Source organism: Mesoplodon bidens, assembly GCF_964165515.1.
Source record: "Mesoplodon bidens genome assembly, chromosome: 1".
Lineage (NCBI taxonomy): Eukaryota > Metazoa > Chordata > Mammalia > Artiodactyla > Ziphiidae > Mesoplodon > Mesoplodon bidens.
This window is the reverse complement of record NC_138176.1, coordinates 181,704,710-181,724,378: the sequence shown is the minus strand read 5'-3', so window position 1 is coordinate 181,724,378 and position 19,669 is coordinate 181,704,710. Positions and strand designations below refer to the sequence as shown.

At 36.2% G+C, this 19,669-nt stretch overlaps 1 protein-coding gene across 2 annotated transcripts in view; it reads right to left on the bottom strand.

Moving 5' to 3' along the window:
• MTHFD2L (methylenetetrahydrofolate dehydrogenase (NADP+ dependent) 2 like) overlaps positions 1–19,669 on the bottom strand; it is a 136,709-nt gene that overhangs the window by 82,142 nt on the left and 34,898 nt on the right. For both annotated transcript variants that reach the window (XM_081232634.1, XM_081232635.1), the window contains exons 4-5: positions 11,806–11,958; positions 10,292–10,399 (exon numbers count right to left, since the gene is read on the bottom strand). In XM_081232634.1, coding sequence (XP_081088760.1) covers positions 10,292–10,399; positions 11,806–11,958 — 261 coding nt within the window. The remainder of the gene's footprint in view (positions 1–10,291; positions 10,400–11,805; positions 11,959–19,669) is intronic.

Sequence of the window (19,669 nt, the reverse complement as noted above, 5' to 3'; positions counted from 1 at the left end):
TTGTTTTGAATGTTATGGGAAGCCACAGATGATTGAGACACACCAGTTAGAAAACAGAACTGCACGCGGAAGATGGGACAAGGGTGGAGGCGGGAAACTGGTTTGTAAATTTTATAGTGTGAGATAACGGCCGTCTGAACTAAGGTCTTATTAGTTAAGATGGTGAGATCATGGGTATATTTGACACAGACTGTTAATGGATAAGACATGAGGTGTGAGAGAGAGAAGTCAAGGATGGCCTGAGCAACTGGGTGAATTGATGGTGCCACTTACTAAGACAGGGAAGACTAAGGGAGTAAAATTAAGAGTGAAGGTTTGTATATGGTAATTTTGAAATGCCTACTGACCATCCAAGTGGAGTTGTCAAGTGGACAGTGGTTATGTGGGTCCAGAGTAACAGGTGACACAGGCGGTATTTAAAGCTATGAGGCCGGAAAAGATTGATTAGGGAATGACTCTGGAACAGGAAGTGAAGCCCTAGGCTCATTCCCATGCTTTGAGTAGTCTTCCTCAGTTACCCTCACTGTATTACATTCTTCTATGGAGCTTCCTAAAAACTACTGATACTCAGATCCAACTCATAAAGACTCTGATATGATTGTTCTGTGTTGGGCTTAGGTGGCTACATTTTTAAAAGCCCCCAGATGATTACAGTGGACAGCTAAGTTTGAGAAACACTGGTTTAGAATTTGGGAAGAAGAGAATGACTCAAAAACTGAGAATGAGAAGAAACATCTAAGTGAGATCAGAGAAATGCATGCCAATGGTAGCTTTGATCTATGCTAAACAATAAGATAAACAACCCTATAAAATATGGCCATTTCATTAAATTAAAAAGCATGTTATAAATATTACTCAGTCCATTACATAGTTCCCTGCTTATAAGTAATTTTAGGAGAAAATATTTTTTGGTCTTAATATCAGAAAATGTTTTATTTATCCTGAGCATGTATTTCCTTTTTATTAATCTTTATTGGAGTATAGTTGATTTACAACATAGTAGTTATAGTTTCAGGTGTACAGCAAAGTGAATCAATTATACATATACATATACCTACTCTTTTTTTTTAGATTCTTTTCCATATAGGCCATTACAGAGTACTGAGTAGAGTTCCCTGTGCTAGCTGGTTCTTACTAGTTATCTTTTTTTTTTTTTTTTTTTTTTGCTGTACGCGGGCCTCTCACTGTTGTGGCCTCTCCCATTGTGGAGCACCGGCTCTGGACGCACAGGCTCAGCGGCCATGGCTCACGGGCCTAGCCGCTCCGCGGCATGTGGGATCTTCCCAGACCGGGGCACGAACCCGCGTCCCCTGCATCGGCAGGCGGACTCTCAACCACTGCGCCACCAGGGAAGCCCAGTTATCTATTTTATATATAGTAGTGTGTATATGTCAGTCCCAATCTCCCAATTTATCCCTCCCCAACTTATCCCCTGGTAACCATAAGTTTGTTTTCTACATCTGTGACTCTATTTCTGTTTTGTAGCATGTGTTTATTTTTAATCCTAAAGATACTTACTTGGGTAACTAGTCATCTTTTTTTCCTGCCTAAAAGCTCACAGGCTGAAATTAGTAACCCTATCATAGAAAGTATAGTTTAGACTCAATTAAATAAATGCACCAAACACATATTCAGTGTGCTTGGCAGGGGAAAATATCCATGAAGATTTAATGATATGCCTATTTTTAATAGTAGCTTTATTCTTGGCTCCATTTTAGTTCTAGGCCTTGCTTCCCCTTTTTCTTAACTATTAATACTTTTTAGAAGAATAAATGCAGTATAATAGCTTATATGAACTGAACACTGAGTTCTAGGGAAATGCAGGAACAGAGGGTGCACTCGGGCAATATGATAAAGAGCCTATTCTCATTAACACTAGGCTCTCCTGCTCCAGCAGTCAATCTTCACCCATCAAGACTTCAACTATGGTGTAAACAAGTTGCCATTTATAAAGGAAAATATTGGCTTTGGAGTCTTATATTTTTAGGATTATTTTCCTATTAATAGGGATAAAATGTGTTAAATCATCCACATGAATCAATTCCCAAGTGACCAAATTCCTCATGGTACCAAACTGCCAGGTGAGGGTTGATGGTAGTATTCCTGACTGTGAAACAGATTTTAAGCTATATATATATATATATATATATATATATAAAACTAAATTTTAAAGCAATCAGACCCTCCCAAATCTTAGCCAAAATGAGGTAGTCAGCTCAGTCATGGGATAAGGGGCATGGGCCAAAGTATTGCCCTTTCCTTTCTAGTTGTTTTGGCTGGGAGATGTATGTATGAGGTCTATTTGTTAAAGCTTTATATAACTTTTACATTTATTTTCTTCTTTCCAAGATTAACAGATGAAAAGAAACTCAGGAATCTTATTACAAAGTCTTATTCTGCAAACTTGCTTAAAAGACCATAGACTAAGGCTAAATAAGTATTCTCAAGGTTCTGAATTCATTCTCTGTGTGGAAAAAGGCAAGACCTCTGGGGTATATTAGTACAAATTTAGCAAATATATAGACACAAATATGGCAACTATAAATACAAATATATATACACACACACACATATATATGTATATGTGTGTGTGTATATATATATATAGTAGTTTTAGGGGGGATAAAAACAACTTTCAGGGTCAAATACTAAAGACCTTTACTCTCTCAGAGATTTATAGTACTTACTATATTAAAGGTTATATTATATTACTATATTCACAGTCAAGATATATGTTTGATTTTGTTTAACCCAGATTTCCCAGACTTATTTGACTAATTTTTGTCCCTTTAAAAAGAAAACTAAACCCATTTAGAGAAACACACTCCACAGGGTGTGGGCCATCTCAAGAGGGGAGAGGTCCCGAAATACGGGGTGGTTAGTTTTTATGGGCTGGGTAATTTCATAGGCTAATGAGTGGGAGGATTATTCCAACTATTTCAGGGAAGGGGCGGAGATTTCCAGAAATTGGGCCACCTCCCACTTTTTGGCCTTTTTAGCTGGCCTCAGAACCATTTAAAATCTTGTGGTACACCCGTGCTCCTAAGAATATAGCTTATGAATAACTGTATTAAAAATTTCATGATACTCTTGGTCTACAAATAAAGAGAATTTATTCATTCATTTATTGAACAAAGACTTTTTGGAGAGCTATTATGCTAGATGCTGGAAATAAAATGGGAAGATAAAGAGATATGGTTTTCGCTCTTGTGGAGTTAATAGTCCAGTGAGTATGATGAAAATTAATCAGATAATGACACAAATAAATGACAATCACAAACTGATAAATGTTGTGAAGGAAAAGTTCTTCAATGTGTCTATGGTGGTGTGTGTGAGGGGGTGGGAGAGATTTTCAGAGAAGCCTACTTGAGGAAGTTCTATCTGATGTACTTACTATATATGTATAATAACACTGCTTGGCATTGACTTGATTTTTTTTAAAATCATCAAATCATCATTTACCATTATGGTATGAATTATTTATTTTGTACAGAGTGAACTTTTTCCTTCTAGAGATTTTAGAAATTTTTAATAACTTCAAGTAGAATATATTTTTAGTTTTGTCTGTGAGGTGGGATTTTTTAGTCTGAAGTGAAGAGCAGTGACAGAAGGTAGACAATAAAAACATGCTATTGCAATAGTACAAAAGATAGGCATAAAAAGGTATAACAGCAGCCGCATAGCACAGGGAGATCAGCTCGGTGCTTTGTGACCACCTGGAGGGGTGGGATAGGGAGGGTGGGAGGGAGACGCAAAAGGGAGGGGATATGAGAACATATGTATATGTATAACTGATTAAATTTGTTATAAAGCAAAAAAACAAACAAAAAAAACAATACTATCCCCCTTCCCTTTCAGATGAGACTGCATCTGATCAAAGCTGAATTATTAAATGTCTATAGATTAATAAAAAAAGGTATAATATTAATGTATAACTGTAGCTAGAAATCATCCATTCCTTCCTACAACCAAGCTTTTTATTATAGAAAGCTCTCCTCCTTTGCAGCTTTTTGCACAATTATAATGATTAATCATTCATACTTAATTGTTTGATCACTGTCTTTCCTACTAAATTGTAAGCTCAAGAGGACAGGGCAATATCTGATTTATCCACTATCATATTCCCAGGCTTAGTGACAAAGAAATCAGCTCCTCTGTAAGAAGGCAGCACTACATGTCAGCAGCTCAAGAAAAAAAAAAAGTCTAAACAAAATGATAGATTTTAAATGTTTTACTGTAAAAATGCTATGACCTCTTCCAATTAATGCTGTCAGCAATAACTTTCCTTCCCTTCCCAGTATCCTTAGGTCTCCTCTCCCCTTCCTGATGGTCATGAGGCATTCTCTTCTCCTGTGATCTGATTCTTGGGCGAAGGGGAGTCATAAGTTATGCTTTTATATAAATGCCTATAATGTTAAAATATGAAGGAGTTAGTTTATAGTAAGTACCTAGCTACTTCTGTTCCCTCCTCCCCACTATATAGTGTTTTTTTTTTCCCATAAACGGCAGTATTTTATTTTAAATCCCTAGCCTGCAGTCTTATTTTCTACAATACAGGCACACAGGAAACACTAAATAAACTGTTATTGATTCACTGACTAGTTGCATCATTACATGCCAAGCCCTGTGCTAAATTTCAGAGATACAAAAAGCCTAAGACAAAATACTTGTCATTGAGCAGTTCATATTTACTATGTGTGTGTAGAAAAGGGGACCAGGTAGATAATCAATATGCAACAGGATTAGTATTGTGATGGCAGCACATATAACATGTAAAAGTTAGATTTGGTGCACATCTTAAAAGATGGGCTGGAGGTGAGAGGAAAGCAGGCAAGTGATGGGAAACAGCATTCCCTGCAGAGGGAACAGGGTATGTAATGGAAAGGAGGCCTGGAAGAGATGGTGTGTTTGGGAAACAATGTGCAGTTCTATGAAGCTTCAGCATAAGGTACCAGGGGGAACTCGATGGGATGAATGGCTGAAAAGGCTGGTGGAGCAGAAATGAATATCCTTACAAGTAATGCTTTGAATAATCGGGCTTATAGACATCAGAAAAGGGATGCTTTGTGCTGATAATCATGAAAAAAAAAAAAAAAAGCCTGGTACTTTGAGGGCATGAGGAAAGAGGGAAAATGAAAGGGAGAAAAAAAAGATTTGGACTTCACTTTATATTTTAAATAGTATTTAATGTTATTTTCAACAGGGCAACTAATAGTTCCAGTTGCCTGATGTGAGAATATGTGACATTTTCCCAAGTACAGTGCTTTCCAGACACTAGCTGGCTGAATTTCAGAGATGTTGAAAATGAAACAGTACTCCTACTATTCAACTTAGAAAATGAGACTACAACAAGCATTTGTTCTTCTCTATTGCTTTCCACTATGCAAACTCAAAGCTGTAATTCAGTAAAGTTTAGTCAACACAGAGGCGACATATAACATAATACCCCCAATATCTTACCACGAGTACTTCTACCTTAGGAATAGCGGAATGGGAGGAGAAAAGACTATAAATACCTGCCGTCCCCCTGCACCCGTTTGACAATGGTTCATTCCACAGCGGCAGCAAAAGTCCCACTCCATTCCACTGGCAACAACACTAAGAATCTCCATCCGGGAGGCGTGATTGCTTTGCGTGACTCCTCTCTCCTAGGTGTTCCTTTTTGTCTCCTCTCTTTGAAACTTGAGAGCACCTGGTCCAACCTGGCACTGGGTTGACCTTCATTCACACATAACCACTCATATCACAGTGCACTGCCTGGAACATCCATTCCTGTGTTACTACCTAAAGGCCCCTCCTGCAGGTGAGAGACAATGCTCCCAGGCTGGCAAAAATGTTCATTTTCACAACTGGAGCCAATTTTCACAAAGGAAAGGCATCACACTAACAAAATATCTTGTGGTTTTCCATTTAGATAGGATGTCCCCTTGAATGAAAGATACCTGATATATAGAAGTTGCAGCAGGTGGGCAGCTTGAGTGCAAAAGCTGAACACCAATGCGGAAGCTGTGCTTTGAGAAACACAGTGTCCTGAAGATGCAGTCTGTCATCTTCTGGAAACAGGGGGTCAAGTCTTTTTCACCCCTGTACCACACCCCCACCCCAGTGTTTCACAGAGAATATGTACTGAATGCCTATTACCTGAATGAAGTCAAGAATATCCCAAAGGACTCTAAGCAAAATCAGCTAGTTGCTGACTCTTCCAAAATGCTCTTTTAAAAAGTCCCAGCAACCAATGCCACTGCAATAGTTCCCCAACCTTTTAGTTAAAAGGAGGAGCATGTTGTGGCCATTTAGGGGGTTCTATTTAGATGACATGCCCTATGTAAGAATATAAAATAGGCAGAAATGAATTTACTCTAAAAGAATTTGAAATAAAATCAGACTATGTATTCCTTTGGTTATAATTAATACACATAATGCCTGGTCATTATGGCACTTTGTTATCTTAAAGGAAAAAAAAAACTGTTTCAGAGAAATTGGAGAACTCTGTTTTACTCCATCAGGGTGAGCTAAACATAAAGACATTTTGCTAAAGCCAATAGTATTCAGTTTTCATTCTGAATACTGAAAGGTTAAGTTACCTGGGTAGATTACTACATACAAAGACGTTAAAAGAAGACCAGTGAATTATAGGTGATCACAATGATATTAAAACATCCTAACAAGTAGTGGGGCTCATGAGAAGAGACTCCACTGTCAATCTCTTTACATTTCCTCAATTAACCAAGGGCTTCCCTTAGCAAATTGAATGTTTTCTTAGGGATGCTGAGTTTTATTTTGTGCCACTAAATATTTATCATTTAAATCACCCATACTTGCATATCATGCCCCCTCTGTACCCTATCCCCCCACCCTACCACCACCAAGACTATAAGCTCTTGGAAGACACGAACTATCTCTCACTCTCTATAAAGTACATAGTGGCTTGAATGTCATGTCATCTTTAAAGCCTCCTGTGATTACATGTCCTCAGCAGAAGGTTATCTCCCTGCAGCATCCTCCTGTGTTGAGTATCAGCACTAATTCTTTACCTCAAGATTTTAGCACATTCTCAGTCCTCTAAATATTTCAAGCCCTTGAAGAATTAAAAGAAGCTCTTTCTCACAAAATAGCCGGGATCCATGTCCTAAATAATCAAGACTAAAAGCCAGCCCTGTGTAGACACATATTAATCAAGCTAAATTACAGTATCGCCATTTTTCTTCTAGTGCAATTATCTTTGGCTTTAAGACACAAATGAATCATTAGGGCTCTGAATCTTTTCTGGCAAAGAAGTACAGTGTGAGCTGAATGCTCAACATTCTGAGTGCCATCAGAACAAGTTCTATAGATATGAATTTGCCCAGTTAATCCTCCTTCATTATCTCTGTAAGCTAACAATGCACATGTAGTCACTGCACATCATTACTGCTCTAGCAGACATGGACATTTGAAATATAAACTTTCCCACAGACTGCAAATCTTCAGTAAACAGCTCTCAACAATTCATTATATCAATCATATATGTCACCATACTCCTATTAAATATGCATGAGATTAATAAACACCACCCATGTTGCGAACTATCCACCATCTTTTTTTTTTTTTTTTTGCGGTACGTGGGCCTCTCACTGCTGTGGCCTCTCCCATTGCAGAGCACAGGCTCCGGACTTGAAGGCTCAGTGGCCATGGCTCACGGGCCTAGCCGCTCCGCAGCATGTGGGATCTTCCTGGACCGGGGCACGAACCCGTGTCCCCTGCATCGGCAGGCGGACTCTCAACCACTGCATCACCAGGGAAGCCCTATCCAACATCATTTTTAATACAATTTATTACCTTTTAGATACTGTAATTATAATGGCACCTGTATGCCACTGTAACTGTAAATTTAACCACCTGGCATTTAAGTAACCAATACTATATCTAATTCCAATTTTACTCAATTTCTAACATGCATTCAAGTGAAAATATTTTGTAACACAAAGTATAAAATATTTATAAAGTAAATGTGTTTTATGACATAGGAATATCTAATTTAAAATTGCATAAATAAGAGGTAAATTAACTTTCTTAGACTTAGGTATTTTTTAGACAAATAATTCAAAATTGAAATTTATCAAGAAATTAGCACACAATATATTAATATCCACAAGAAAAAGTGCAATGTAAAGTAAAATTTGGAATATTATGATGTCATATTTCTAATCTTTTATTAACTTTATAAATTCTATGTTTATGCAAATTATTACAACAAAGACTAGATGTGATCCAAATAAAAGCAAATATAAAACCTACAGAAAAAGAAAATAAAATTTCAAATGAAGGTGAAAAATACATCATTGACCTTGGATTATGTTATTCTAAACTTTTTAGTTAGTATGGCCACAGATTATTATTTAAGCATAATAATGGAAATAACAGTAATAGTCACAGTTCACATGTACCAAGGGCTTACTTAACTTACTGTGTCAGGCACTGTGAAGAGTGCTTTACATTCAAGTCTCATTCAATTTTCATAATAACCCAATGAAGGAGATATTAATGTTATCTGCACTTTACAAATGAGGGAAGTGGAGACTTACACAGATTAAATGACTTATCCAAGGATACAGAGCTTGGCAGGGAGGGGTCTGACTTCAAGTCTATCCTCCTAACCAGATAGTCAGCACCCAGCTCCCAGCTTTGTACACCACTTCCTTGAATGGCCTTGGGTAAGTCACTGAAGTCGCTAAAGCCCATTTCCTTTAGCTGCAAAATGTGAATATGAATATATTCCAGAATTATTGAGAATGAAATAAGATAGTTCATGAGAAAGTGCTGTGCAATTAATAGAGCTGCATAATGCTGCTTGTTATGTTATTGATGAGATAAGAAAATAATATGTTTAAAATGAAGGAAAAACTGCCTAGTTTGGCTCTTGGTCAAAATCTTCCAACAAAAATGGTACACCTAGGTAAACTTTCCTGGTTGTTTTACCTTGCTTAACAGAAACTATTAAATAAAGGTAAATATGAATCAATATCTTTATTATACCCTAAGAGATGGATGAGCATTAACAGATTAAGTTAGAAGTTAATAGTTAAGCTAGAGATGCAACTTTGTAGATGGTTACCATGAAAACTATGTTGATACTACCAGATTTGGCCTTTCAAAGAGCTCTTCAGGGCTTTCCTGGTGGCGCAGTGGTTGAGAGTCCACCTGCCAATGCAGGGGACATGGGTTCATGCCCCGGTCCGAGAAGATCCCACATGCCGCAGAGCGGCTAGGCCTGTGAGCCATGGCCGCTGAGCCTATGCGTCCGGAGCCTGTGCTCCGCAACGGGAGAGGCCACAACAGTGAGAGGCCCGCGTACCGCAAAAACAAAACAAAACAAAACAAACAAACAAAAAAAAACAGCTCTTCAAAACTAAGGCTTTTTAAAGTTACTTTGAGTCACTATCAGGCACTAGTTTACTATGATCTACATACATATTTTGATTTGTTGCAATATTTAAGTCCTTAAGTCCAGGCAGGCAAAAACAATTCAAACTCTAATAATTTATAATTTTAGATAAGTGATATGTTATCATTGGGCTTCTTTTTCCTTAGGGCTTCGTGGCTTAAAAAAATATTTCATATGCATTATGTCAACCAAGATCATAAAATTAGTACAGTTGACCCTTGAACAACGTGAAGGTTTGGGACACCCACCTTCTGCACAGTCTAAAATCCACCTGTAACTTTACAGTCAGCCCCTGGATTTACAATTCCACATCCATTGATTCAACTAACCACAGATTACATAGTACTGTAGTATGTATTTAGTGAAAAAAAAATCTATGTATATGTGGACTTGCACAGTTCAAACCCGTGTTGTTCAACAGTCAACTGTATTTGAAATTTGAGATCAGGAAACTGGAGTTCACCAAGGTTAATAATGGTAGAAAAAACACACCAAACTTATATCTATACATTGGTGGTGTGTTTTAGGGGGGTAGTGTGTATGGGTATACAGATATCTATTAACATGTGATTTTTATGTATCTAGTATGTATCTAGCCTTTCTATCCTTCTTAATGTCTATATCTTTAATGATATAAAGGAAGTATATAATAGCCAAAGGAAAAAGTAGGAACAAAGGGGCCACATTTTTCCAGTAATTCTTTTATTCATTGTCAAGGTGCTCATGTCATTAGATAGGGAATAAAGGGAAACCTTTATTTGCAGAAGCCCATAAATATTCTATGTCACACTTTCAAACACATTTCTTTGATGATTGTAAGAAGTGAGAAAATTGTAAGAGTACATAGAATCTCCAGGTTGCCCCTACCTCCTGGCCGTTCGTGCTCTCCATCAGTGTGTAAGAGCATGGCGATGGGCATCCCTGCATTCTTGGATCTTCCAGCCACAACCACATTTTTCCCAAATGTTTCAATTCCTTAAAACACAGAGGTTGGTTTAAATGAAGAATAAGCAACAAGAAGCAAAGTAAACATCTCAACAGCCAACTGCAATATTCTTTAAAAACTTCTGATTTAATTTGAATTATTTTGTGGCTTGTCTATAATGTTCCCACATTCACTGTTTATAAATATTTCTTTTTATAATTCTTGGATCCGTCATGTTCCCTCTCATTATGGCCTCAGTAAAAAACCACAGACATTTTCAAGCTTCCATTATATTAGTTTTAAACATTAAAATTCATATGAAGTGTTAGAAGTGTGGAGACAAAATTATTAACTACTAATCACAAAGCAAGCAAAGTGAAAGGTCAAGATTAATTGGCAATCAAACTTTGAGCAAATCTAGGAAAAAATGAAGTGGGGGAAAAAAGTATTTTTCACAAAACTCATGCACTTTATTCTATAGGAGAGAAGCACTAAATTTATGGACTTAGAAAGGTCTGAAAGATAAAGCTTACAGATTTAACACACTTAACCTCTTTGGGGCATAGTATCTTCATAAGTAAAATGAAAAAAATTAGAATTAAGGTTTTTCTAAGTACTAACATTCTAAGAGTATAATTCTAGGATCTGCTTTCCCTTGGAAGTTCTCTCCCTCAGTTAGAAAAGAGAAGATTAGCAGGAGGAGATGCTGCCAAAAATGTCAGAGACAGTGATGAAGGCAGGAGAACTATCGAGGGTCTTTGAGAGCATTATTGTATTTAGAGCACAATTCAAGTGTAAGTGTTTATAATGACAACCTAGTTCATTAGAGATGGTGCAAAATGTTCGGCACATTTTTTAAAATAAATTTATTTTATTTATTTATTTTTGGTTGCATTGGATCTTCGTTGTGGTGCAGGGGCTTCTCATTGTGGTGGCTTCTCTTGCTGTGGAGCACGGGCTCTAAGAGCGTGGGCTTCAGTAGTTGTGGCTCATGGACTATAGAGCGCAGGCTCAGTAGTTGTTGTGCACGGGCTTAGTTGCTCCGCACGGCATGTGGGATCTTCCCGGAACAGGGCTCGAACCCGAGTCGCCTGCATTGGCAGGCAGATTCTTAACCATTGCACCACCAGGGAAGCCCAGCACATTTTGTTTTTAAAGGTAAGGAAAAAAATAATACATTTTGAAAAATGTACATCAAAATACCTTCAGCTTACGGTTTTAGAGTAAGGGAGATAAACTTTCTATTTGGAAAATTCACTCCCTGAAAGGTGAAACAGCAGTTTCTTGTAACCTGGCATGTGTTCTTCATTTTATCTTATTTCAGATTATTCTTTGACTTCTGTAACTTTGTATATTCCTGTAGATTGAAGTTTAATGCTTATTTTCTTTCACTCTCTTTCAAGGCAATGTGCAAATGCTCATTTTGGCACTTAGCACCCATGTCCCATAGACCAACCTGTTCGTTTGATAATTTCCCAAACAGCACTAGCAGTGGCAGGTATGAGAGAATGCTGATCCAGGCATAGTCTTCCAATGTTAATAATATGAAATCCATCTACGTCTTTTTCCGGGGCAATTCCATTGCATACTGTCCGCTCATCCACATGGTCTGAAAAGTAAATAAAATTGATTTAATTTTACAATTGCTATCTAATTGCAAGTCTGGAAAATTAAATTGGAGGGCCTACAGACAGATTACTTACTGTTCAGCTTTAGTTAAGATATAAAATCATTACTCTATTCCTTTTATTGCCATGAAAATAGTAAGCCAAACTGCTCTTGACCAATGGCTGTAATTAACTGCTGTAAGAGTATATGCAAGTACAGGGCCAGAAGTGGCTGGCCTGGTAAAAGGGAAAAATCTGTGAAATCAAACAATATCAATGAGATCTGGGAACAGTCAGATGATAAGGCTTTGCCTCTATAAGTTTGCATATTTAAATGTATGATTTTCCTATACAAGATAGTTCCACGAATAGGCTTCTGTTGAATATTGTTAGCATTACAGATTAAAAGGGCTTTGTTAGTGTTAAAAATAGCCATGACATCATTAATGCCTAGCTTCCTCCCAAATGACATATTAGAAAAGCAAACACACACATACACACACACACACACACACACACACACACTACACATCATTTCCCTGAAGCATTATTACATTGAAATCCAAAATACCATTATGGTTTCCTTTATGAAAGGAAAAGAACATAACTTGAGTAATGAACGAATCAAATGAGATATGAGATGCCAACCGTCTCATTTTGAAAAGTAATAAGTATAGAAATATAAAATAGGCTCTTAATACTACTCTATGCAGAGTAGCTTAGGTTACCCTAAATCCAACAATTAACCCACATACCTAAAGTAGGCTCTTAATACTACTCTATGCAGAGTAGCTTAGGTTACCCTAAATCCAACAATTAACCCACATTCCTAAAATACTAAAATAAAGGTATATTTGCTACAGAAAAGTTTCCTCATATATTACACAATGAATGCCATTTAGAAATAATTTTTTTAAAACATTATCAATGTCCAAGTTCAAACAGTTTTCAAAGAGACATGCCCTATGTCTCAGATCTTTTATATCCTAAAAGTGACACTACTGTCATCTTATTTTATATAGATCCAATTTGCCATTACTAGACTACCAAATCATTTACATATATAAAAGTCATAATATGAATCATATTCAATTAGAAATTGGGTCTTTGGAATATCTCTCCAATGACTAGTTTGTCACTTTCAGTAATTGTGTTCATTCTATAATGTCCTAGCAGAGTAAGCCTCCATCTGTTTTCTCTGAAGGTAGAAGATGATTATACAAGTTCTAGCAAAATATTTTTTTGAATTACATATTTAACTTACTATTTGAGGATAAAAATAGTGGTTCCTTTTAAAATCTGGTTGATTATGATGATGATGATGATGATGATGTTGATGATGGTGATGATTCAGTTTTTAGACACCTACCACTCATGCAGAAGCTTCATGCCATGGATATTTCTTACAACAAAATCAAAAGCTTTGTAAATAAAAAAAGAAATAACTGTAATTGAACCCTCCATTATTGAATTATGGCTTAAATTAGTTCATTTCTAAATTTAAAATTGCCTACTGTGTATGGGCCAATAATGTATTGAAAGAATTCAACAAAGGTTCTTTTGTAGATTTTGAGCGTCATCCTCTTACCAAATAAGTCTGAACTATAGTGAATTTCACAGTTTACTGGTCTGTGCTGTTTTACTCACTAAAAATAACATTAACTTGTAATGAACAATTCATCTCACACAATAGCTGAAATACTCAGGAAGAAATGTAAGCAGCTGAAAATTTGGGGGCAAGCACTAGAAACTGGCAACTATAGACCTGTCCTCTAATGTATTTCTTAAAACTTCAACTCAGATCTTCATTTCAGAACAATTTTATCTTAAGTTAATTAAGTAATTTTTGTTTAAAAGACAGATGTGTGGACATAAAAAAGGTGTGATGTAGTGAACACATGAAAACTGATGATTAATGTGCTTACTATTTAATCTAAAAGGAAAAAACCTATATGAGTAGATTAAAAATGTTAAGATCATAAAAATCAAGGACACCAATTCATACGTCACTTTTATGTAACTCTATGTTATCTCAGGAGTGGATTAAATCTCACATACATCCTTTGCCAGGAAAGATGTACCTTTCACTATGTAATCTACAGTGTATGGAAATAATATTAGTTAGTATATCTTACATTCAAACAGTGCTTTATAATGTTCATGTTACCATCACATAGGTTTCCCCTTTGGTCTTCATAGTTACTGAGGGCTAAGATAGAAAAGGTATTATCTTCATTTTAAAGATGAAGCACAAAGATTTTGAGACTCAGCCAATCTCAAACTACTACTAAGAAGAGGGGTCCAGAATTAAAATCCACATCTGTTTGCCCTGAAACCAGTTTTTCTTTCTGTGTTATACAGAAATCATAAATATTAATCAATCTTAAATACCACTCAACAATTAATATCAGCAAGGGTCCCTGTCCCTTCTAATCAAGACATTTTGATAATCCTAAAATATCCCAAGGAATGCACTGTTTCTTCTAGACCTCCAAAAACAACAGTATTTTTGGATTAACTAACATGTATCTAAATACATGCAAAAAAGCATCAAACATTTTATAGCACCTTTTGTTAAATGAGTAAGAGAAATAAATATATTTCATGCTTTTAACTGACTGCTACTGAAAGTTCCCTGATGTCACATCCCTGGGGCCCATGACTTGAAAAGAAGAAACAATCATGAGCCTCAATAGCATTAATTTTTTTACAATGGTTATAAAACATTTTTGATTCATAGAATACATTGGCAAACAACTAACCACTTAATATCTTACCCAAATGAATGGGAAAACTGGCATTATTCACTTTGTGAGTGTGTGTTTTTCCCATCTATTTAATATTATGAGAAGTCATTAAATCATGCCAGGAAAAAAAAGTCATCAAATTGAATTCATAATACCGCAATAGAACAGCTCAGGGAATGTCTTTAGGGGTCACACTTTAGAACTACAAAATTGAATATATATTTCTGTGATTTATTTATAATATGTTTAATTGCCTTTGGACAAGTAACAACAACAAAAAGAAAACAAACAAATTACTGGTTTATTTTCCATCCAAGGATTTTCATGTTACTGTTCAAAAGTACCTCTTTCCACTTCCCCAATGACTGTTGGATAAGGGCAAGCTCATGAGCAGAGTAAATATGTTCTTTAGCTTGATTATATCTTTTGCCCTATACTTCCCTCCCTCCAAGTGCCCCATCCCTTCTCCTACCATCATTATGACACATCCTTACCTCAAGTCACACCAATCTGTGTCCCATTCCCAAGCCCTTAACATTAATTTTTGCATTTCTACATTCTTGCTCATGATTATTTTTCCATTACTAATTCCTTCCTCCCTGTTGTTTCACATCCTATTTATTCTTCAATATATTGATCCCTTCTCAGCTGTTCCCTCATCACAAAGTGATATGATACTTTTTATCTTTTCTCGTCCCCATAGAACTACTATAAAAAGCACTTACCACATTACTTCAGTTAGTTGATCACATTGGTTATTTAAGTATCTCTCTTACTTACCAGTGTGAGCCTTTTAGGGCATAGACTTTGTCTTATTAAACTGATTCACCCATAGCCTTCTCCAACTCAGTTGATGGCAATTCTATCTTTCTGTGTTATACAGAAATCATCCTTACTTGCCAGAAAAACCTGGAGACATTCTGAACACCTCACTTTCTTTCACACGCAACATCTAATCAATTGAAAAATCTGTTGGTTCTTCCTTCATAACATATCTAGTCCTTCACTAGCCTCACCATGTCCACTCTGGTTTGAGTGGCCATTATCTCTCCTGTGAACTCTTGCAACAACTAATTCTCCTAGCTAATTATTTGCTTCTATATTTGCATCCATATAATCTATTCACAAAATAGCAGAGGTTTTTTTTTTTCCCACATGTTTATTGGAGTATAATTGCTTCATAATGTTGTGTTAGTTTCTGCTGTACAAAAAAGTGAATCAGCTATATGTATACACATATCCCCATATCTCCTCCCTCTTGAGCCTCTCTCCCACCCTCGTTATCCCATCCCTCTGTGTCGTCACAAAGCATCGAGTTGATCTCCCTGTGCTCTGCAGCAGCTTCCCACTAGCCATCCATTTTACAGCTGGTAGTGTATATATGTCCATGCCACTCTCTCACTTCATCCCAGCTTTCCCTTCCCCCCAACCCCGCCCGTGTCTTCAAGTCTTTGTTCTCTATGTCTGCGTCTTTATTCCTGTCCTGCCACTAGGTTCATCAGTACCACTTTTTTAGATTCCATATATATATATCATTAGCATACGGTGTTTTTCTCTTTCTGACTTACTTCACTCTATATGACATAATCTAGGTCCATCCAACTCACTACAAATAATTCAATTTCGTTCCTTTTTATGGCTGAATAATATTCTATTGAATATGTGTACCACATCTTCTTTATCCATACATTTAGGTTGATTCCATGTCCTGGCTATTGTAAATAGTGCTGCAATGAACATTGGGGTACATGTCTCTTTTTGAATTATGGTTTTCTCAGGGTATATGCCCAGTAGTGGGATTTCTGGGTCATATGGTAGTTCTATTTTTAGTTTTTTAAGGAACCTCCATACTGTTCTCAAATGCATGTCTGCTTACACCACTCTTTTCCTCAAAACCCTGCTCTTCTTGCTACTCCTCTAACATATCAAGTATTTCCCACCTTGGTTATTGCTCTTGTGTCTGCCTGGAGGATTTTCAAAAAAATCTGCCACTTTGGCTAAATCCCTCTCTTTGCTTAATTTCCACATTCTCTGTAAGGACTATTTTGACCACATTATTTTAAAATGTAAGTTCCATGTCTGATAATGTTGAAGTTGTTTACATTGGACCAAACTTCTCACAGGAAACAACTGTAAACATTGGAAAAATTATATGAAAATAGAAGTATCAAGGATGTATCATACAGTACAGAGAATATAGCCAATATTTTGTAATAACTGTAAATGGAATGTAAAATTTTAAAATTAAAAGAAAAAAACACAGCTATCTGACACTGGAGAGTTACTAGAAGCAGACAGATTTGGAAGAGAATGGACATCTGAAAGGAATATTGCTGAAAGTGTTTCCATTTTGGAGGTTTTTCTGGACAAAGGACAGTTAGAATTTGGATAGAAATCTGCAGTCTTACTTGCTTGAGGAATCAAAGGACAAAGTTTGGGGCTACTACAGAAACTGGAAATTGAAGGGATATACCCAGGAAAAGAGAAAACCACAGAGAGGAGACTCAACTTTAAAATTCTCAACTTATATTCTCAACTTATAAATTCTTCCCAAATCTCTGACTGACCTCTGAACAACACACACAAGAGGCAAACTCCAAGCAGCCCATCTAACACTAAGAGAACTAAACAGAATGCAGCTGTGGCTTACCAAGGGCAAAGCAAAGCTTGAAGTCCTCAATATGACAGGCATTCAAAAAAAATTTACAGTTAACATTATACTTAATAATGGAATACTGAACCTTTTTCCCAAGATCAGAAGGTGGCAAGGGTGTCCACCCCCACCATTTCTATTCAGCATTTTATTGGAGATCCTAGCTGGTGTAATAAGATAAGGAAAATAAAAAAGTTCTAAAGATCAGAAAGGAAGAAGTAAAACTCTCTAGCCACTCTAATGGTTGTTTATGCAGAATATTCTAAAGAATATACAAAACAACGAAACAAAAAATAAATAAAGTGAATTTAGCAAGATCACAGAATACCAAGTCAATATACAAAAAAACATCAATTGTATTTCCGTATAGAAGCAGCAATTCTAAAAAATGAAATTTAAATAATTCTATTTACAAAAACTCACAGATCAGAAAATTCTTAGGAGTAAATTTTAAAATTGGGGCCATAATTTTTATAATGAAAACTACAGAATGTTGCTGACACATGACCTAAATAAATGGAGGGTGTACCATATTCATGGATTGGAAGACTCAATAATGTTAAGATGTCAATTCTTCCAATTAGATCTATAGATTCAATGTAATCTCAATCACAATCCTATGAGGTTTTTTTGGTAGAAATTGACAAACTGATTCTAAAATTTATATGGCTATGTAAAGGACTTAGACTATCCAAAGGAATCTTGAAAATGAGCAAAAAGGACTTACAATACCTGACTTCAAGACTTGCTACAAAGCTACAGTAATCAAGACAGTGTGGTGCTAGTGTAGAGATAGACAAATAGATCAATGGAACAGAATAGAAAGCCCAACTTTAGACTAACACTTATACAGTTATTTGACTTTTTACAAAGTTTTCAAAAGCAATTCAATGGGAAAAAGAAAGTCTTTTCAACAAATAATACTTGAACAATTTGATAGCCATATAGGAAAAAAACCAAACTGAGCCACAATCCCTACTTCATACTGTGAAGGAGAAAATTTGCCACACCCAAATGTGTCTCTTTGGCATGAGGATTTCATTTTACCTCCCCCTTAGCTGCCTAAAGAATTTAGATAAAAGACCTGTTCCCAGAATAGAGGTATCATCAGAGATAATCTGCAAAGAATATGGGCTAGGTTGCTGGGGGAAACTCTAGGCAGGACCTAGAAATCAGAATCCACTCTGTGCCCCACTATCTGTTCATGGCCCAGCAAATATTTGTCTCCTAAACATTTGCTTTTCCATCTCCAGGTGAATTGCCTTCCTCCCCTTTAAAGTCCAAAGCCTACTTGCTAAGAGAAGATGGGGAATGTAAGGAAAATTGTGCATGTTTGGAGTACTTTATTTGTCTGCCACAGAAAAAAGCAGATCTAAAAGAGGGATTAACAGAATTTTAAAAATTTCAGAAGGGCTGGGAAGGGGTCTCTGAGCCAGTGGCATTTAAGCTAAGACCTGAAGGTTGGGAAGAAGTCAGCCCCCGTATGTTTGAAAGATAACCAATGTAGTTAAGAGTTCAAAGGCTAAACTCTATTCAAGTAATAAAATGTGCATTATTCTAGCATGTCCTTTGTATAATAAATACTATAAAATAAAAATAGAACATCCCTGAACATCCCCCGAACATCCCAATCCTCTTTACCATGCTCTACTTTTTCTTTTTTACCATAGCATATCAACTTCTAATAGATATACAGTAATTACTTATTTATTGTGTTTATTTTTTGTTGTCTGTCTTTCCTACTACTCAGCAAGGGCAAAACTTTCTGTCTTCTTCTTTTTTTTTTTTCATTGATGTATTCCTAGCACAAAGCACAGTGCTTGGAAATTTGTTGAATAAATGACTACAATTACCCTTGATTTATAAATGAAGAAGCTGAGACAAATGAGTGGAAACCTGCAGACAATTAAAATAGACTAATATAAGAAAAAGATGTCTGATCCTTCTACAACCTCTGACATCCATCTTTTTCAAATACAATGAAAAACCAAAATGGCTTTCATTAACATTTTGATTTGTCAATAGCTGCATCTACATTATTAGATATTTGGCACTTTTATATCCTCTGATATAAATTTAATGTAAAAGATTCATGTCTGTTTTTCATTTATTTCTTCCTTTCAGGACTTGAAAAATAAGAAATCTCGGGCAAAGCTTTATGCTGATACATTAAAGTCCACACTCTGAACAAGTGTAGACAAGGCCTCTGAAAATTCACTCAATAAATATTTATGTATTTATAATATTTAAATATTTATTGTCTACCATGTGCCTGGCACTGTTCTAAGGGTTTAGGATATATAAGCTAACCAA